This window comes from Haliaeetus albicilla, chromosome 7, assembly GCF_947461875.1.
Source record: "Haliaeetus albicilla chromosome 7, bHalAlb1.1, whole genome shotgun sequence".
Classification (NCBI taxonomy): Eukaryota; Metazoa; Chordata; class Aves; order Accipitriformes; family Accipitridae; genus Haliaeetus; species Haliaeetus albicilla.
In genome coordinates, this window is record NC_091489.1 from 1,586,861 (window position 1) to 1,607,322 (window position 20,462).

General features: G+C 69.6%; 2 protein-coding genes across 2 annotated transcripts; one reads left to right on the forward strand and one right to left on the reverse strand.

The window, feature by feature from the left end:
- Positions 1 to 476: 476 nt before the first annotated feature.
- Positions 477 to 8,033, reverse strand: MSL1 (MSL complex subunit 1). Its single transcript, XM_069786370.1, has 8 exons — positions 7,185 to 8,033; positions 4,471 to 4,694; positions 3,704 to 4,089; positions 2,698 to 2,762; positions 2,336 to 2,403; positions 1,908 to 2,032; positions 1,751 to 1,823; positions 477 to 1,597 (listed from the first exon to the last, which is right to left on the reverse strand). The coding sequence occupies exons 1-8, from the start codon at positions 7,797 to 7,799 to the stop codon at positions 1,507 to 1,509; spliced, it is 1,647 nt and encodes a 548-aa protein (XP_069642471.1). The 5' UTR covers positions 7,800 to 8,033; the 3' UTR covers positions 477 to 1,506.
- A 6,454-nt stretch (positions 8,034 to 14,487) lies between these two features.
- NR1D1 (nuclear receptor subfamily 1 group D member 1) lies at positions 14,488 to 20,462 on the forward strand. Its single transcript, XM_069786378.1, has 8 exons — positions 14,488 to 14,751; positions 16,956 to 17,297; positions 17,391 to 17,479; positions 17,561 to 17,705; positions 18,076 to 18,539; positions 18,675 to 18,860; positions 19,568 to 19,778; positions 19,869 to 20,462. The coding sequence occupies exons 1-8, from the start codon at positions 14,724 to 14,726 to the stop codon at positions 20,066 to 20,068; spliced, it is 1,665 nt and encodes a 554-aa protein (XP_069642479.1). The 5' UTR covers positions 14,488 to 14,723; the 3' UTR covers positions 20,069 to 20,462.

A 20,462-nucleotide genomic window follows, 5' to 3' on the forward strand; every position in this document is an offset into this window, starting at 1 on the left:
CAGGGGGCAGGCGCGCGCCGGGCAGGGCGCCTGCGTCACGGCGCGGGTGGCGTCACGGCGGCGGAAATGACGTCATGCGGGCGAGGCAAGCAGACAGCATCAGCACGCAGCGTCCGTTTTCCTCGTTTATTGTAAAAAAAAAAAAAAAAAAAAAAAAAAGGCGCGCGCGGGTGTGTCCACGTGTGACACCCCCCCGTCTCCTCCCTCCCCCCCCCGCGGGCAGGACGGGCAGCGCCCACCGCTAACGTGTTTATATTTTTTTTTTAAACACATTTCCTTTCTTTTGGGTTTTTTTTTAGTTTTTTTTTTAAACTTTTTTTTTTTAAAAACAAGTTTCCTTCCGCTAATTAACCTCGGTACCAGAAAGCAGCTGGGTGCGGTGGAGGGGCGGGGGGATAAAACTCGGGGGGGGGGGGGGGGGGGGGCACAGGCCCCACGCAGGGACAGGACCGGAGGAAAGACGAGACAAGAAAAGAAACGGAACGTTTTTCCTATTTAATCTCTGCTGAAGGGGAGGCTGGGGAGAGCCTGGCCAGAGTGGGGGACACAGAGAGAGCCCCCCACCCCCAACCCGTCCGGCAGCACCGCAGGGGTCCGGTCCCCAGCACCTGGGGCTGGGGGGGGTCCGGTGGCACCGGGAGGGGGGCTCGGCCGGGACAGGGGACGCCGCGGCAGAGCGGACACGGCCCCAGCTCTCACACCAACCCAACTCCTTATGGCACACCTCGCCAACCTCAAAACATTTAAATTATAAAAAAAAAAATTTTAAAAAAACCAAAATTGTGCGTATAGGATTTCTATTTCACAAAAAAAAAAAAGTTTTGTTTTTAAACTCTCCCCTCTGACCCCATTACAGCCACTCAAGGGGGGGGGTTGAAAAAAAAGAAAAACAAAGAGGCTTCCCGGCACTTTCCGGCACCCCGCTCCTCGCCACGGCAGGGCACCGGCCGGCAGCGCTGGGAGCCACCGGCAGCACCCGCTGCCGCCTCTCACACCACTTGGACACAAACTGGTGTTTATCCCATTTTCTAACTAAACCTAACAAGAAGGCAGCAGCGGGCAGAGTCCTGGCAGGATGCGGCCTCCCTGGCTGGCGGACGCAGCACCCCCTGACACCGGGGTCTGGCCCCGGTGCTCTCCGTGCTCCCGCCCGCGGCTCGAAGCCAAATGTCCAAAATAAACCGAACGTCGGCTGCAGGAGGGCAAGGGCAGCGTGCGGAGCTGCGGCAGGCAGCGAGGACGGGCAGGATGGGCAGGCAGGGTCTGGGGTTCACCCACTGCCCCCTGGGACCGGAGCAGCCGGCGGGAAGCCTCAGCCGGTAGCTGACCGGTGCCGCTGGGGATATGGCTGCCAGCATGGGCGGACAAGTCCAGGAAACGTGTTGCAAAACCCAAGAGAACAAAACTGGGGTCACGGAGGAACTAAACCATCCGTCAACGAGAAGGCAGGAGAGGGCAGCGGCCATTGGCACGACCCGGTGATGTACGGAGCTCCCAGTGGCTCCGCTATTTCCGGCAGGTCCGATGTGGCGTCTGCTTCTTCTGCATCTCCAGCCGGCAGCGGCTGCGCTCGTCCAGCCAGGGCAGCTCGAAGTTCCTGCGGGCAGAGCTGGCGTCAGCGTGCTCTGACCCCGACCCAAAACATGCCAGCACCCTCCCGGCGGGCAATGCCAAGGATGCCGGCCTGAGCAGCGGTGCCTGGCTCAGCCCAGCTTCGTCCCCTCCCACCACTGGTGACACCGGTACTCACTGTGGGGTCAGTTTTGGTAGGGGCCGGCCAAAGGCGACGACAGGCAGGTACGGGGTGATGAGCAAGCTTTCCACTGCAGAAGAGACACCAGAGTGTTACACAGCCCCTGCCTGCCCCCCAACACCCCTGCCTGCCCCCCAATGCCAAAGACACTCACCGTCATCTGGCTCAGGGAAAAATGAGGTAACTTCAGGCTCTGACTCCTGAATTCCTTTCCTTTTGTACATTCGGAGCTGCAGCCGCTGTAGAATTCTCTGTTCCCTGATCCGCTGAATGTCCCACCTGGAAAACGCGATGCCCCCGGGTGGGGGGGGGCAGTGAGCAACTGCAGGCAGCAAGCAGGCAGGTAACACAACCCTCCTGGGGAGCTCAGGGGGCTGTGCCGGGGCCACTGCACTGGCAGCAATGCGGGAGCATCCCTTCTCCAGCAGGGTTTCTGGTTCCCATTCCGGCTGCGCAGCGGGCGGCCGGGTCCCGTGTCCCCCCGCTCCTGGTGACACCCCAGGACCCATCCCTGCATGAGCAGATGCAGACTGCCCGCTCTGCTGGGAGCCCCCAGACCCCCATCACCCTCTTTGCTCCCACCTTTTCCTTCTTTTCTCATCCAGCTCCAGCTTCGCATGCCGTTTGGAAAAGACGCTGTCATCCAGATTCTGCAAGGATAGATGGGGATGAGCGCGTCCGCCTGGTGCTGGCAGCCCTGGCACAGCCCCCCAAAGCCACCGTGGCACAGAGGGGTTGGCCCTTCACCCCCACCCCAACCCTCCAACTGCAGCCGGGGTTTGCCGTGCTGTTTGTGCCGGATGAGGGGACACAATGCCGCCAGCCCCGCAGCAGCAGCAAATGCCACAAGCCACTCTCCTGGAGCAGTGAAACAGCTGGGAAGGAGCCTGCAGCAACGCCGGCTCTGACAGCAGCCGCTGCACCCACCAGGGCGGTGTACGTACCTCCAGGATGTCTGAGGGGTTGGGGTCTCTCAGGGGCTCCACAACATGGTCCCTCCAAGATGGAACTGCAGGATGAGAGGCCAGGCTGTTAGCCCCATGCTGGGACCCCCACGGCCCCACACTCCAGCCCCATCCCCACTGCCTCGCTGCTCTTTTCCAGCCCATCCCTCCCTTGGAGGGTGCCGCTCAGCCTCCCCCAAACCCCCGTCCCAAGTCAGGCTGGGCGATGCCACCGGCTGAGGGCAGTGGGAGCTTGCCGGAGGGGGTGCCCACAGGGAGGCAGAGCTCATCGCCATCCCCCCAGCCAAGCACGCAAGCAAACCTGAGCCGCTCCGAGAGGAGACACACCGAGCTCCCCCCGCACCAGAGCGCTCGGCCATCCAGCGCAGCCTCCGCCGGCAGCATCAGCAACTGGCACAGCCCAGTGCTCCTCACCGCCGGTGCTCACCATGCTGCAGGACCCGAGGAGACCGGCTGGGAAGGGGCAGCCGGCAGGACAGGCACCGGATTCGGGGGCAGCAGGCGACCCCGTGGAGGAACCCATGCTGTGCCATGGTGGCACAAGCCAGAGAGACGTTTCCCAACCGCAAACGGGAAGTTGCTTCACCCCTCGCTCAAACGGGCACACGGGCTGCTTGGCAAACCGGGCAGCTAAAGCGGAGTGGGGCCGGCAGCTCTGCCCAGCGCACTGCCCTTGGCTCAGCCATGCAGGCAGTGGCAGCCCGGCACACGCCGGAGCAGGGCAAGCCGGAGACATGGTTCAGGAGAGCCCATCGCCGGCACCAGAGCTGCTACCTGCTGCCGCGGGAGGAGCCAGCGGCACGGCACGACCAGCTGCACCTCTCCCACCGCGACCGAGATTCCGCCCTTTGCTGGCTTCTGGGTGAGGGTGCCGAGCCCCATTCCCCAGCTGCCCCGAGGCGGGTGAGCCCCTCTCTGGCCGCCGGCTTTGCCCCAACACCCGGCATGGTGGTGCCAGCGCCGCAGCAGGCTCTCCATCGCTTACTTGCTACAGTCTCCTCCTTCTTTGGGGAGGGCTCCCGCAACGGCAGCGGCGACGGGGGCGGCTGGTGCCAGCGGCACAAGTACATTTCCGTGGTTGAGAGATAGGGCAGGTCGTCTGTCTCGCTGCTGAAGAAGCCCTTCTCCTTGGGGTGGGCGCCGGGGCCCTTCAGCGGGACTGAGGCTCGGAGCGGCGTCTCCAGGAGCGACCTGGGTTTTTCTGGAGTCTCTTGGCTCCGCAGTTCTCGTTTACAAACAGTTTCAGACAAGGAGCCGCTCGATTCTTCCTTCCCCGGGGAGTGCTTTGGAGTTTTACTCTTCACTTTCGAGAACTCGGACACCAGTTTTTTAACGGGCGTCTTCCTCTCTGCGCTCCCAAACGTCGGCTTCCTGCGGGAGGAAGAGGAGCTGAGCCGGGCGCGTGGATCCTCACCCAGCACAGGGGCTGCCGTGGGAGACTACTGGCACACTCACACCAGGGCCGGCCGGAGGCAAGTTTCTGAAGGCAAGAGGGGCTTTCCCGGCATTTCGGGACTCCCCCTCCTCCTCACCCAGACTTTCACGAGGTTCCCCCTGGCCAGCACCAGCGCTCGATGGGATGCGCTCCCAGTGCCGGGCAGCCTCTCCGAGCGGCTCGAGGGTCGCTGGGCTGAGCTGGCACCTCAGTGCCCTGGGTAGTGCCAGCCCCACAGATGGAAGGCCAAGCCATGGGGAAGGTCCCCCCCACCTTCCCCCCCAGGCCCCACACAAGCAGAGCCGAGCACCCTCTACCTTTTATGCCCCTTCCCGTTCCTGCCGTAGGGGAAGTGCTTGGGCTGCAGGGTCGGGGGGGGCTCCAGCAGGTCCTGGGGACACTCCAGCGGCAGCTTCTCACACGCCTCCGCCTCCGGCTTCTCGTCCACCTCGAAGCCCTGGAAGATGCGGTGCTTCTCCCGCTCGCTGTCCTTCTTCACCAGCTGCACCCGCCTTTCCATGCGCTCGATCCGCGCAAGGAGCTGCAACGCAGGGCCAGGGCTCACCTCGCGGGTGCGCAAACGGGGGGGTGAACCCCGCATGCACCCCTGCTCCCCAGGCAGCTGCCTGCACGGTGCCCTGCCTGCACATCCCTTCGATGGCAGGGAAACGCTCCGGGGAAGAGCTGACCCGCAGCACCCACACCTGAGCCATCAGCCGCTCGCAGAAGCGCTCCGGCACGGGCGTCGCATGCAGTGCAGGACTGGCAGAGGACCCGTGCCACATCGCCGCGGTGCCCTGCCTGCTTTCTGCCCGTGGCAAACTGTGCCCGTCCCGGCATTTACCTGGCAACTTCTTGGGAATGCTCAGGGTGCAGGAGCGCGTTTGCGAGGAGACCCTAGACGGTGCCTGAGCCATACCCACTTGGGCTCAGCCGGCACCGTGGGCTTCCCGGCACACCGGGAGTGCCGTGGCTCAATGCCTGGCCTCCCAGAGGGGACAAGAGGCCAAGGGCAGCGTCTGCAACGAGCACCGGGTGCTGCGGGCATCGCACCCCCGGACAGTTCAACTGCAGCACTGGCAGGCCGGGGCTAAGATGTCCAAACAGCACAAAATGGCCACTCGCTCTCCGGCTGCTTCTCCCCCTCTGGCGCTGCCCATCCCCGTGGCAGGAGGGCTGCGGCCAGCTGCAAACCCTGCACGTTTCGAGGAGCAATTTGGGGGTCTCGACCACTGCTGCATCCTTCCCGAGTGCCGAGGCAGCGCCGCCGGCCCTGGGGAGGGAGAGGGCGGTTTGTAATTAGACGTGGGCTTCATTTGAGAGCGAGCACTCGACTCGGTGACACCTGCCCTCGGTCACCCATCCCCGACCCTCGCCTGTCCCCACCAGCTGGGAGCTGCAGCCATTTAGAGGGGTCGACCTGGCAAAGCGCAGCAGTGGGGTCCCGAGAACCACCCCCCCCCAGGACGTGGCTGCAGGGGGGGCACGGCCTCAAGGAGAGGAGCTGGGAGCAGCTCCCGGGGTTCGCCTGCCCCGTCTCCCCGGCAGTTTAACCCCCGTGGGAGGCTGCGCTGCGGTGAAGCCCCGTCACAGCCTCGCCGCAGCAGCTCCTCCATGTTGGAGGACTCGGCACACACACACAGCGGGGACGCGGCATCGCCGTGTGGCCCCGCCGGCTGCACCACGTGGGACGGCCCTTCCCTCCGCAACTGGGGCCACCGCAACCGCCACCACTGCAGTCAGGGCGAGCCAGCGCGGCGGTCATCCGGCACCCACCGCCCCACCGGGGGGACGGCTGGGGCGGGCACGGCCTGGCAAGCAGGCGATGTGGGTGCGAGCGCACAGCGAGGCGCAGCCGCATGCGTGGGGCAATGCGGGCAGGGGTCCCCTGGAGGGCAACGCACGGCATCCATAGGGCTACGCAGGCAGGGCACCCATAGGTGACAATGCACGGTGCCTATAGGGCAATGCAGGCAGGGCAAGCATGGGGGGGGGGGGGGGGGCAAAGCTCAGCCGAGGCGTGCAGTGGGGTGCACACAGCATAGGCGATGCCCAGCAGGACCCCCCTCCACGAGTGCGTGGGGCAAGGCAGGCAGCCTCGCAGGGCTGTGGGGGACCCCCCAATCCCGGGGGGGGGGGGGTAGGCAGTCCCCCTTCGGTGGGGCAGGGCAGGGCTGCGGCCGGTCCTGCCTCTGCAGGGTGATTACCCGCGGGCCCACGCGTGGCCGTGCTCCGCCGTACTCCCCCCCCCCCCCCCGCGACGAGGGTGACGCGGCCCCTTTAAGTTCACCCCCGCGCGGCGGGGCGGGAAGGCACCGCGGGCCCTTTAAGGCCCCCCCGCGGGCCCGCTGCCATGGCGACGGGCGGCGGCCCGTTAACCCCCGCCGGCCCGCCCCGCCCCGGCCCTTTGTGCCCCCGCCGGTCACCCCGCCCCCCGCCGGCCTTTGTCTGGGGGGGGGGCACCGACCCCCGGGGGGGGGGGCATCAGTACCTGGGGGGCATCAAGCCCCTGGGGGAGTATGAACCTCCGGGGTGTGCCTGGGGGGTGGGGGGGCATAGTCCCCTAGGGGGGGGCATTAACCCCCGGGGGGGGGGCATTATTGCCCCTGGGGGGGGCACTAACCCCCCGGGGGGGGCATTAACCCCCCGGGTATGTTGGGGAGGGGGACTGACACCCCCCCCGGGGGGTATTACTCCCCAAAGAGGGGGGGGACACACATTAACCCCCTGGGTGCTGGGGGGGGCGTTAACCCCTGGGGTGCCACGGGTGGAGGGCGTTAACGCCCAAGGGGGGGCATTAACCCCTTGGGTGCCACGGGGAAGGGCGTTAACCCCCAAGGGGGGGGCATTAACCCCTGGGGTGCCACGGGGGGGGGGCACTTACCTGTTGGTGGGCGGAAACCCCGGGGGACCCAGGGGGTGCTGGGCTGGGGGCATTAACCCCGGGTGGGTAACCCCGCGGGTGGAGGGGGTTAACCCCTGCTGTGCCACGTTCCCGCCCCCCCCCCCCTTCCCCCCCCCCGCGCCGTACCGTGTCCCGCTCGGCCTTGAGCTCCTCGATCTGCCGCTCCTTGGCCTGCAGCTGCTGCTGCTGCTGCTCGATGAGGTCCAGCTGGAGCAGCAGGATCTGCCGCAGGCAGGCCGCCTGCCCCGGCGAGCCCCCGCCGGCCCCCATCCCGCCGCGCCGCGAACCGCTCTTCCACTTGCCCTCGGCGGGCAGCGGCGGCGGCAACGGTGGAGGAGGAGGAGGGCCCGGTTCGGCGGGCCCCGCTCCCGGTCCCGCTCCCGGCCCCGCCGAGCCTTCCCCGGCGCCGCGCCCGGGCAGCACCGCCTGGTAGCGCGGCCGGGCGCCGGCATCCCCCGCGCCGGCCTGCTTGCCGCCGGCCAGCGGCACCAGCCCGGCCCAGCGCTGCTGCTGCTGCTGCTCCGCCGCCGCCGCCACCCCGCCGCCGCGGCCCTTGTGTGCCCCCAGCGGCGGCGGCGGCGGCTCCCGGGGCCGGCGGAGCGGCGGGCGGTGCGGTGCGGAGCCCTCCTCCTCCTCCTCCTCCTCCTCCTCCTCCTGCTGCTGCTGCTGCTGCTCCTGCCCCCCCCGCGGTGGCGGCGGTGGCGGCGGCGGCTCGGCCGCCCGGAAGGCGGTCGACCTCATGGCCGGGGCCCACCGTTCCGTACCGCCCCGTTATCGTTCGACGACGCGGCGTAGCGGCGGCGCCGGCCGCCGCCGCCACCGCCACCACCGGCTGCGCGGCCCGGGGGGCGGCGGGGCCCCGCCGCCATCAGCGTAGCGCATCCCCCGCCCCGGGCGGCGGCGGGGGCCGCGGGACGCGGGCAGGGGCTGCCCCGCCGCCCCCTCCCCTGTAGCGGGGCAGGGGAGGGGCCGAGCCGGGGCCCACGCGGGACCGCTCCACGCAGGGGGGGGGGGGGGGGAGGCGTGGGCCGGTACCGGGGGCGGGTCGAGGCCGGGGCCGAGCGGCGGCCCCCGGTTACCTTTAAACCGGGCTCGGTGCGCATGCGCCGGCGGTGGCTCCGGCCGGGGCGGGGAGGAGGCGGGAGGGGGGGTGGGGGTGCCGGGACCCCGGGGGTGAGGAACGGGGCAGGTCTGCGAGGGAAGGACCGGGAGCGCGCACACACACCCCCACCCCCCGGGGGACAGTTCCCACCCGCCCCTCCTGCCCCGCTCTCCCGGGCCGTGGGGTGGTCTCCACGCGAGGACTCGCTGGTCCCGCGTGGGGCGCTGCCCGGTGGGGACGGGGACAGGACGGGGGTCCCGGGCCGGCAGTACCGGGGCCCGGCCGCCCGGTGGCTCCCGAGCGCGCCGGCTTCTCCCGGAGCACGCCGGGGTCCCGTGCCCGCCCCCACACCCCCCCCCCAACAACCCCCCCAGGCCCCGTCCCGCCGCCCACCGGGGCTCTGTCGGGTCTCGGCACGGTCCCACGGCGAGGGGAGGCGGCGGGGCGCGGGGAGACCCTGTCCCGGGGGAGAGGGAAAGGGGGGTGTCACGGCCACGATCCCCCCACGCGGGGGGGGCTGGGGGGAAGCGAGGAGGGGGGAGGTCCTGTTCTGCGGGGACGGGTTTGTCCTGCGTGAGTCGGGCTCTGCCAGTGCCCCCGCGGGTCTGCAGCCCCCCCCCCGTGTGCACACACCCACCCCCGCGGGTCTGCAGCTACCCCCCCGTGTTCACCCCCCCCAACACCCACACAGAGCCCTGCAGAGCCTGCGGTTCCTGGTGTACATGTGCAAGTGCATGTACACCCCCCCACACACCGCCCCCCCCGCAGAGACTGCAGCCCCAGCGCACACATGCACACGTACACACACACACACGCATGCCCCCCCCCCCCGCAGTGAGGGACCGCAGCCCCCACTGCAGGCACACGCGCACCCTGCAGGCACTGCAGCCCCACTGCACGCACACGCACCCCCCCATACTGCAGCCCCAGCGCACACACGTACGCGCGCGTGCACACACACGCACACAGAGCATTCCCCCCCCCGCGATGAACAAACACCCCCCCCCTGCAGCACACAGGGCCATGACACTGGGGACACGCAGGGCACGTGCCGGGGACACGCAGGGGACACGTGGGGGACATGGTTCTCTGCAGAGCTGTATTCACGGGGGGGGGGACACACAGACACACAGACACACAAAGTGGGGTGTGTGTCCCCCACCCAACACCCCTGCACAGCAGCCCCCCGTGAGTCGCGGGGTCCCCCTCCGCCGCCGCGGCCGGGCCACGGTGGCAACGCCACCACCCCACGGTGCGGTGCAGGGGAAGCCCCTCGGCTCTCGCCGCTGCCGCCGTGCCGTGTGTCGCACCAAACCCTACGGACAGCCGTGCCTTCCCGCCGCGCGCGCACACGCCCGTGCACGGGAGCGTGGCCGCCCTCGTACGCGCGCCCGACCGGCCACTCTCGCCCACGCGCGGCCGCGCCAGCCTGGACCGAGGGGTTCCCGGCACCCGGTCCCCGCTGCGGCAGGCCCACGTGCCGGCCGGGCGCCCGCCCGCACATGGCTCTGCAGCAGGGCCGCCGCGCAGGGAGGGCTGCTGGGGCTAAAAATGGAGCAGGGCTCACATGCCAGCGCCACGTGACGCCGCAACCAGCTCGCTGGGATGGAGAGGGCTCCCTGCACCCAAGGAGGAGGAAGAAGAAGAAGAAGAGGAGGAGGAGGAGGAGGGGAGCGCCCGCTCACATGGGCTGGCACAGACGCCAGCCGGCCCGGTGCCCCGAAGCCCGTGGCCGCCGTGTCCCCCGTGGGGTCGGGGGCTGCTGGGGGCTGCCCCACATTCCCGCCAAGCCATGTTTTGGGAAGGCCTAATAGGGGGCCACAGAGGCGTGGGAAAGGGGCGCGGGTTCCCCATCATTCGTGCCCAGGGTGGGGGGGGGTCCGTGAGGCCGAAGGAGCCCCCGTGGCCCCCGGCGCTGCCCGTGCCCCCCCCCCCCGGCGGCTCAGGGATCCGGGGCCGTGGCACTGCAACGAGAACACAAACATCAGCACATGAGATTTATGGGGCCGCGGCTGGGAGGGGTGCGGGCGAGGGGGGGGCCAGCGCTGCCGCAGCCCCACCCTGCAGGCAGGGGCCACGGGGGTGCCCCCCACCCACCCCAGCTGCTCCCCGTGTGGGGGTGTCCCGAGCCACCCCATACGGTGAACACACTGGGGTGTCCCCCTCCCCCAGGGCCCCTGCCCCCCCTTCTGCACCCCCATATCCCAGCATCCTCCTGATCTCTGGGTCCCTGCACCCTCCTGGGGTCCCTGCACCCCCAGATCCTACACCCCCCTGGGCACCCTGTGCCATCCCTGGATCCCCGGGTCCATGCACCCACCCGGCTGCACCCCTAAATCCTGCATCTCCACGGATCTGTGCACCCCTGCACCCCCAGATCCTGCCCCGGGGTCCCTGCACCCCCAGATCTGGCTCCTCCCTGCACCCCTGCATCCTGCATCCCCAGACCCTGCACCTCCCGGGGTCTCTGCCCCCCAGCCCAGGTCTGCCTCATCCCCTGGTGCTGGAGTGCTGTTGGGGTGCCCCTGCCTGCCGTGGGGTGCCCCCGCCTTCCCTCCCCGGGCCAGGCCTGCCTTGTTTACCTGATTTTTTTTCCCTTTCCGCGGGGAGGGGAAAGGCGAGTCCTGGCAGCGCAGAGCTGTCAGCCCCAGCCAAGAGCTGTGGGGACGAGCCAGGGCTGCGCTCTGCTTTTCAGCCACGGATCTGCTGCTGCATGGCAGGAAAACACCCCAAAACCCGAGCACCCAGCCCTGCCTGGCACCCCGCAGCGGCACCAGGGCTCCTGCCCTCCCACCCGCTGCCGTCAGTGGGACCCTGTGGGGACGAAAGGGGGGCTCGAGGGTGCGGGACCCCGCAAGCGGGGTGAGACCCCGACAGCCCTGGTTGTCCCCCCTGCAGCATCACACCTATGGCTGGGGAAACTGAGGCACAGGATGGCACAGGATGGCATCCTGAACCCCACAGGGATCCTGCAGCCACACGGTGGGTTTGGAGGGCGTCCAAGCACGGGTGGGTGCCGAGGCTGCAGTGCTGGGGGGGGGTCTGCACCCTGCCAGACCCCCAGTGCCCAGCTTGTGGGGGGGGGGCAACAGGCAGGAAGAAACCCCTGTCCCTGGCAGAGACACCCCCCCCTTTTCCTGGCAAAGGTACAACAAGGTAAACAACCCGGCCAGCCTGGAGTAAAAATAAATCCCTTTGCACGCAGGCGTTCACCGGCAAGCGGAGCGCAGAGTCACGTGGCACAGCCGCACGGCACCACCGGCAACCCGGGCACCGGGGCATGCGGCCGCCGGCCCTCGCGCCCACTCCCTGGCACTGGGAGACGATTCTTCAGCTGCCTCCTTGTCCCTGGGGAGCAGTGGGGTGCTTGCTGCAGGGGAGGGGGCCGGAGCCAGACCCTCTGGGTGGACGTGGCAGTGGGAGGCCGGGGATGGCAGAGGGGGTGCCACTGGGGGGGGGGGTATGGCACGGGAGGGGGCACAGGCGCACGTGTCCCCCCGCTGCTGCCAAGCAGGGCTCACCTGGTGCCTGAGCGCGGCGGCACGTGACAATCAGAGAGGGGGGGCTGAGGTGCCCCATCTGTGCCACGGACTGGTTGGCATGGGCACTGCCATGTTGGGGTGCACGGGGACCCACGGGGAGCCCCCCCAGGGCACAGCTCTGGGCTCTGGGAGGGTCCCTGGGACAGCTCGGCCGCGGGACTGCTGAGGGTCCGGCGCAGGGGACAGCAGGCATGAGCCCAGCTGTAGCACCCCGCCATCCCAGCAGCTTTGGTGGCCCCATCGCCCCAGCCCTGCTGCCCACGGATCGTCCCTGTCCGCCATCCCCGTCCCGCTGCCGGGATGTCCCGGCTGCACCCAGGCTGCTCACAGCACCCTCACACCGACCTGCTGTGCCGGGGTCCCAGCCCCACAGCAGGACCCCACAGCGGGACCCCACAGCGGGACCCCACAGCAGGACCCCATGGTGGGACCCCATGGGATTTATCTCGTCCCTCCCAGCCCCTCAACCATCCTGGGGACCCCCGGGAGACCTGAGCAGCCAGGTCCGGCCAAGGATCCCTGTACAGGGCCAGCTCCGTGCCGTGTGCCGCAGCGCCGTGCGCAGGGTTGTTTTCTGAACTGAGATGAGTGGCTGAGTCACGGCTAATTGCCGCGGCCCAGGAACGTGCCAGGAGGGGAACGAGGCACCGCATGGGGCCGGTGGCACCTGCACGCTCGGGGCAACCAGGGCACAGCCGAGCATGGCTGCGCCGCTGGGAGCAGGGATGGGGCAGCAAGGGCCCCCTGGCTCTGGGGCCGGCATCTCCCCAGGTCTGCTGGCCCCCATGCCAGCCTGGTGCCACACATCCTTCTGGAAGCTGCCAGGGTTTCTCCCTGCCGGAGGTGCTGGCTGCAGCGTGGCCACGGCACTGCGCAACCGCCCGGTGACTCAGGGCAGGGACAATTCCTGCAGGGTGACGGGGTGTCCCCACCTCCCCAGTGCTGCAGGGTGCTCCGCAAACTGGGAGCAGCCCCAGCACCCAGCAGGGGTCCCTGGGGGCCCACAGCCAAGGAGCAGCCCCATGCACCCACCGGCGCTGGCACCAGGGGTTCCTTGGGGCACAGAGCTCCGGTGTCCCCCCGGGTGCCCCACAGGCTCCCGCCACAGGCAGGGCGCCCGAGGCCTCCCCTCCCGTGGGATTAGCTCCAAGGATTTCCCGGCGCTGGCACATCCGTGCTCTGCACCTTCTCCTGGCTGGGGGCCAGGGCAGCAGGCGGCACGTGGCACCCAGGAGGGTGCTGGCACCCCTGAAACCCTCCCTGCCCAGGGCCATGAGCATCCGCAGAGACCCCAGCACCACTGGGCTGGGCTGGCCCCAGCACCACGACCCAAATCTGCTCGGTGGCTCCATCCTGGCACTACGGCACCGGGTACAGCACCTCGCTGCAGCCCCTGCGGCAGCCGGGAGCGGGGCCAAGCTGGGCTGCGGCTGCCAGGCACGTGCCACACCGGGCACCCGCCGCGGGCAGTGAATTGCCGTGGTGGCACTGGGGACAGGCAGGGGCTGGACAGGGGGGGCATGGATGGGGGGGGCAGCAGGGAGCTGGCCTTGGCCAGTTGGGCAGGGGTCCGGCTGTGCCGTGCTGTGGTGTGTGCTGGGGCTGTGCCAGGGGCTGTGCCGCTGCTGTGCCATGCCGTGCACAGGCATCCCTGGTGCGGGGGGTCCTGCGGTGCTGGTGTCACACTGCACCTGGGTGTCCCCAGTGCAGGGGACAGTGCCATGTGAGGTGACGGGGACACCTGTGTGTTCCCAGTGCAGGGACCATGCTGTACTGGGTAACATGGGTGCCCAGGTGTCCCTAGGGGACAGTGCCAGTGCTGTGCCTGGGTCTCCCTGGTGCAGGGGACGGTGCCATGCAAGGTGACAAGGGGGACAGTGCTGTGCTTGGGTGTCCCCAGTGCAGGGGACGGTGCCGTGCAAGGTGACAGTGGTTCCAAGTGCTGCACCCAGGTGTCCCCAGCGCAGGGGACAGTGCCGTGCTTGGGTGTTCTCTGTGCGGGGACCATGCTGTGTAGGCTGACAGGTGTCCCCCAGTGTCCCCAGTGCAGGGGACAGTGCCGTGCAGGGTGCCAGTCCTATGCCTGGGTCTCCCCGGTGCCGGAGACAGTGCCACGCTCAGGTGTCCCCAGCGCAGGGGACAGTGCTGTACAAGGTGACAAGAGTGCCAAGTACTGCACCCAGTTGTCCCCAGCGCAGGGGACAGTGCCGTACAAGGTGATGGGGGTGCCAAGTGCTGCATCCAGGTGTCCCCAGCACAGGGAACAGTGCCATGCAGGGTGACAGGGGTGCCAATGCTGCGCCTGGGTGCCCCCAGCGCAGGGGACAGTGCCGTGCAAGGTGACAGGGGTGCCAAGTGCTGCACCCAGGTGTCCCCAGCGCAGGGGACAGTGCCATGCTTGGGTGTTCCCCGTGCAGGCATCACGCAGTGCAGGGTGACGGGTGTCCCCCCGCGTCCCCAGCGCCGGTGCCGTGCAACGCGACCGGAGTGCCAAGTGCTGCGCCCCGGTGTCCCCGCCGCAGCGGCCGGTCCCGCTGCCGGTCCGGGTCCCGCTGCCGGTGCCGGTCCCCGCGGGCTGAATAGACGGCCCCGCTGCGGGGGGTCTCCCCCGTCGTGCCCGGGGGGGGGGGGTGGGGGTGCTCCCCGTTGTCACGGCGCGGGGCCGGGGCCGCCGGCGGAAAGTGTGTCACTGGGGCACGAGGCTCTCCCCGGGAATCACATGGGGGAGGCGGCGGCGCCGCGTGCGGCCCAGTGCGCAGCCGCGGCCGGTGCCGGGCGGGCGGCGGGGCGGGCGGCGGGCGCACAACAGCCCTTGCCGGGCGGCGGCGCGGCACGGCTCGGCGCGGCTCCCCTCGCCTCGGCTCCCTTGCCCACCCCCCCCACCCCACCACTACCACCCACCCCCTCGCCCCAACACCCCTCCCCGCCTCTTCGGCTGTGGGAGGCTCGGCGGAGCCGGGACGGGCGCTCCCGGGACAACTACCCCCCCCCCCCGCCCCGACCCCGCTCCCCGCCCCGAGGATGGCCGCCCCCGAGACCGGCAGCACAGGTCAGTGCCCCGCCGGAGCGACCACCGCCCCCCCGACCCTCTCCCCATCCCCCCCCCCCCCGGTTCCGCTTCTCGCCCGCGGGCGTGCGCGCCGGGAGCGTACGGGCACCGGCACCGGGAGCGGTCCCGAGAACCGGACGGGAGTCGGGGTCGGTGCAGCGGGACCGCGGCGAGGGGCTGCGCGCTGAGACCGCGAATCGGCGGGGGCCGGACACCGGGACCCGGGGGGGTGTCCCGCACACCCCGGCGGGCAGGATGCGCACCGGGACCGCATCCCGGAACGGGGCTCCTTCCTACCGGGACCGGGCGGTCCTGCATAGCGGGGTAAGGATCGGGCAGCGGGGCCGGGGCGTCCCCGGGAGGGAGGGATGCGCGTCGCCACCGGGACGTCTCGCACGACCGGGACGACCTGAACGCCGGCACCGGCTCGCTCCGGTCGCCGGGGCGGGAGGGACGGAGACCGGGACCGGGGAGTCCCGAACGCCGGGGTGCGCTGGACACGGAGGGTCTGTGTGTGTGTGTGTAGGGGGGTGAGGGTGTAGGAAGGCTGAAAACCGGGATCGGTGCACCGGGGCCGCCCGGACACCGGGACCGAAGGGGAGAGCGCCGGGACCGGGGCAGCGGGGACCGGGCAGCCCGTGGGCGGCGGAGGCGGAGCCTCGCGTGCCGGGGGGACCCGCGCGGGGACGCGCACCGGGAGAAGCGGGGAGTGGGGGGGGGGAACGACACACACGAACGGAGGCGGTGCCCCCCCCCCTCCCCGGCACGTGTCCCCCTCCCCGCCGCTGCCACGTGCGGAGTTTGTTTTCCCCGCAGCCCCGCCCCGCCCCCGCCCATTGGTCGCCTCATGACATCATCTCTGCCCCCCTCCTCTCGCCGTGACGTCAGACCCGGAAGCGGGGACGCCGCGTTCCACTCGCCCTTTCCAACGCGGGAAGGGGAGGGCGGGGTTGGGGCTGTCTCCGGGGCAACGAGAAGGGGTGGAGCGTCGCGATAGGCCAATGGGATGGGAGGGGGCGGAGCAAAGCGTGAAGGGGCGGGACCGCGGGAGGCCACGTGCGGCTCGAGCACGTGGGGCGGCGGCGTGAGGCCGCCTGAGCTGGCGGGGGGGGAAGCTGCGGAGCGGCTGCTTTTGGGGGGGGTCCCCAGGGGGTCGTGGTGCTGCGGGGTCAGGAATGGCCCCTCTGTCCTGGTGCAGCCCCTTGGGGGGCTTCGGGGGGGGGAATCCCCCCAGTATTTGGTATCCCAGCAGCTAGGGGGGGCCCAGGAGCTGCAGTTTTTGGGGGGGTGGTGGTACGGGACCTACTGTCCCCAATTCGGTGACCCCCTTCGGAGGTGGCTCGGTGAGGGAGGGGTGTGGGGGGGTGGCTGGTGGTGGCAGGCTGGCTCTGGCTCATGGCATCTGTGCCAGCGGCACCGTGTGCGGCGGGAGACACATGGCCCCGACGATCCCGTGTGTCCCCAACGTCGCCCTCCACGTGTCCCAGACTCAGCTGGAGCCGTGTCCCAGTGCTGCTGCCCCTGCCCCGTGCGTGGTGGTGGTGGTGGGGGCAGGGGGGAATGAATGGGGGGGGCTGTGACCTCTGCCAGGGCTGGCCGTGGGCACAGCACCGGCGCTGGTCCCCACCTTTGTGGGGTTCTCCCACGGAGAGCCTCCCCAGCCTCTGCCCTTTAATGCAGCCCTGCGGTGAGGCTGCATCCCCCCAGCTGAGGGGGCTGTGCTGTACCCCCCCCCGGTGCCATGCGGGGGCTTTGCCGTGGGGGTCCGTCTGGATCTGTGGGGCTGGGAGCCGGGCTGTGCCACGGGCACGGGGCCGGAGCTGGTGGCTGTAACTGCCGTGACCTCCCGGTTACACCTCTGATGGGTTCTCGGCCCGCATTCCTCCCACGGGCGCTTCCGGGGCGCTGTGCCCATGTTCACAGTCGGCACGCACCTGGGCAACCCGGCTGTCCCCGTCCCACGTGGGGCCAGCACTCGTGGCAGCTGGCAGGCACCCTGCCTGACTCAGGGAGGGCGGCACACGTGCGGCCACGGTGCAGCAGGACGCCTACGGGGCAGGGATGCATCCGGGGTGCTTCCCTGGGGACCCCCCACCCCCACCCCACCCGGGGCTGCAATCTACTTTTTGGGGTCCCCTCTGGGCCAGGAGAGGCTGAGCCCAGTGCAGCTCGGTGCATGTGTGGCCCTGCTGCTCTGCCCGCAGGCGGCGTGATCAGCTACGTGGGCTCCAGCGGCACCTCGCCCAACCGCACCAGCCCCGTCTCGCTCTGCAGCGACAGCTCCAACGGCAGCTCCCAGTCGGGCTCCCAGCCCTTCCCCACCTACTTTCCCCCGTCGCCCACCGGCTCCCTCCAGGACTCCCGCGCCTACGGCGGGGGCTCACTGGCCCCCCGTGAGGACGGCTCTCCTTCCTCCTCCTCCTCCTCCTCCTCCTCCTCCTCCTCATCATCATACGGATCCTCGGTGAACTTCCCCGGGGTGCAGCAGGTCCCCGTGGATGAGCGACGCCGCAGCTCGCCCAGCAAAGCCGGCAGCACCGTCACCAGTGAGTGGGGTGGGCAGTGGGGGTGGCGGGTGGTCCTCCTCCCCATGTCCTGGTGGGCACCCCGGGACCCCGCTCACCCCCATCCCTCCGCAGAGCTGAACGGGATGGTGCTGCTCTGCAAGGTCTGCGGGGATGTTGCCTCCGGCTTCCACTACGGCGTCCACGCCTGCGAGGGCTGCAAGGTACCGGGGATGGGGCTGGGGTGGCACAGAGCCCCTGCTGTGCTGGGGGAGGTCCTGAGTGACACCCCCCCTGCCCCGCAGGGCTTCTTCCGCCGCAGCATCCAGCAGAACATCCAGTACAAGAAGTGCCTCAAGAACGAGAACTGCTCCATCGTCCGCATCAACCGCAACCGCTGCCAGCAGTGCCGCTTCAAGAAGTGCCTGCTGGTTGGCATGTCCCGTGATGGTGAGCTCAGCCCCGGCCCCCCCAGGGGCACCCCAGAACCGGGGACCCCATCTTCGGTGCTGTACATCCTCTCCGGGGTGCGATCCCCAGTGCCCAGGGCTGCATGTCCCCCTCCCGGGATGGGTCCTCCCCCATGGTCAGGGCTGTATGTCCCCTCCAGCGTCGGGTCCCCCTGCCCGCACTGGGTGCCACGCGTGTCCCGCAGGACACATGCCCCCTTCCACGTGCTCCAGGGATGCATCCCCTCCAAGCCGGGCCGTAGGGATGCAGCCACGTTCCTGGCAGCCCCCGGTCCCCCGTCGCGCAGGGTTGGGATGGAGGGGGGTGTCGGCGTGCCCGGGCTGCCCACTAACGCTGATGTCCCCCGCAGCGGTGCGCTTCGGGCGCATCCCCAAGCGGGAGAAGCAGCGGATGCTGGCGGAGATGCAGAGCGCCATGAGCGGCATGGGCAGCGCCCCGCCGGGGATGATGCCTGGTCCCGGCGAGGGTCCAGCGCCGGGTGGGGGCCGTGCGCCGCCCCCCTGTCCCCCGCCGCTCGCCCCCCCCGCCTGCTTCTCCCAGTTCCCCCAGCAGCTGACGCCCCCCCGCTCGCCCAGCCCCGGGGGGGCCACCGAGGACGTCATCGCGCAGGTGGCCAAGGCCCACAAGGAGATCTTCGTCTACGCGCACGACAAGCTGGGACCCCCCCCGGCCTGCGAGAACGGCCTCCTGCGCTGGGACGCGCCCCCCGCCTGGGCTCCCGGCCCCCCCGAGCCCCGGCTCTGCCCCCCCGCTTACCCCGAGTCCCCGGCGCGGGGCTGCCCCTGGCCCCGTGGCACCAAGGACGTCCTGCCGGTGAGCGCCCGGGGGCTCCCGCTCCCTCTCCCGGGTATTTTTAGCCGCTAATCGCACTAATCGCCTTGTCCGTGCCGTGGCGGCGGGGCCGGGGGAGCCCCACGGCGCCGGGCTGAGCCGTGCCGTCGCCCGCAGGCCTGCCCCATGAACAGCCACCTGCCCGGCCGCAGCGGGCGCTCGGTGCAGGAGATCTGGGAGGATTTCTCCCTCAGCTTCACCCCTGCCGTCCGCGAGGTGGTCGAGTTCGCCAAGCACATTCCCGGCTTCCAGGCCCTCTCCCAGCACGACCAGGTCACCCTGCTCAAAGCCGGCACCTTCGAGGTACGTCCCGGGACAGCGAGGGCTCGACGGAGGGCACGGTGCCCCGTGGCATTGCACGGTGCCCTGTGGCCCAGCATGAAGTCCCACGGCACCGCATAGTGCTCCATGGCCTGGCACGCTGCCCCATGGCATTGCATGGTGCTCCACGGACAGGCATGGAGACTAACGGCATTGCACGGTGCCCCATGGACTGGCATGGAGCCCCATGACATGGGCACAGTACCCCAAAAGCATTGCACGGTGCCCCAGAGAATGGCACGGAGTCCCATGCCATTATACGGTGCCTCACGGCATTGCACGGCACTCCATGGACAGGCACGGAGCCTAATGGCATCACGCGGTGCCCCACAGCGTTGCACGGTGCCCCGTGGACTGGTGTGGAGCCCCACGGCACGGGCACAGCGCCCCAGAGCGTGGCGTGGAGTCCCATGCCATTGTGCAATGCCCCACGGCATTGCATGATGCCCCACAGCCTGGCACAGCGCCCCATGGACCGGCATAGTGCCCTGCGGCATTGCACGGTGCCCCATAGCATGGAGCTGTGGCACAGAGCACGGCATCGTATGGTGCCCACGGCACGGCACAGTAGCCCACAGCGTGGGAGCCACAGCATGGAGCCTGGCATTGCATGGTAGCCCACAGCGTTGCAGGATGCCCCCCGGCGCGGCACGGTTAACCCCATCCCGCTGACGCCGCGTGTGCCGCAGGTGCTGATGGTTCGCTTCGCCTCGCTGTTTGACGTGAAGGAGCAGACGGTGACGTTCATGAGCCGGACGAAGTACAGCCTGGAGGAGCTGTGGGGCATGGGCATGGGCGACCTGCTCAGCTCCATGTTCGAGTTCAGCGAGAAGCTCAGCGCCCTCGACCTCACTGACGAGGAGCTGGGGCTCTTCACCGCCGTTGTCCTGGTCTCAGCAGGTGGGAGCTGGGGCGACGCGGGGAGGGGGCGTTCGGTTGCGGGGGGGGAGCGGGTGTCACTGCCCGCCTGCTGACGCCTCGTCCCCGCAGACCGCTCCGGCATGGAGGACACGGCGTCGGTGGAGCAGTTGCAGGAGACGCTGATCCGCGCCCTGCGCGCCCTCGTCCTGAAGACGCACCCGGCGGAGACGTCGCGGTTCACCAAGCTGCTGCTGAAGCTGCCGGACCTGCGCACCCTCAACAACCTCCACTCCGAAAAGCTGCTCTCCTTCCGCATCGATGCCCAGTAGGGCCCCCACAGACCCCAGGGACCCCCCCGCGCACCCACCACCCTTGTACATAGCACTGCGGCCGGGGGGGGGGGGGGATGACACACGAGCCCCCCCCAAGGGGCAACACAAACCCCACGGCACCCACTGGACTCCCGGGGGGCTGCACTCCCCAGGTGGGCGCTGGGATGTCAGCACACCCCCCCCCCCTCCAGTTGGGCATCTGCCCCAGGGCTCCGCTGGCAGCGCCAGGGGGGTTCCCCCACCCCAGCCCCCCCACTCCGGCAGCCAGCAGTGGAAAGCAGAGGCCGGATCCAGCTGAGCTGTGTGGGTGGGTTTGGTTGGGTTTGGTTGTTTTTTTTTTTTTTCATCATATATTTATTACATAAATATATAGTAAAATAGACCAGCAACA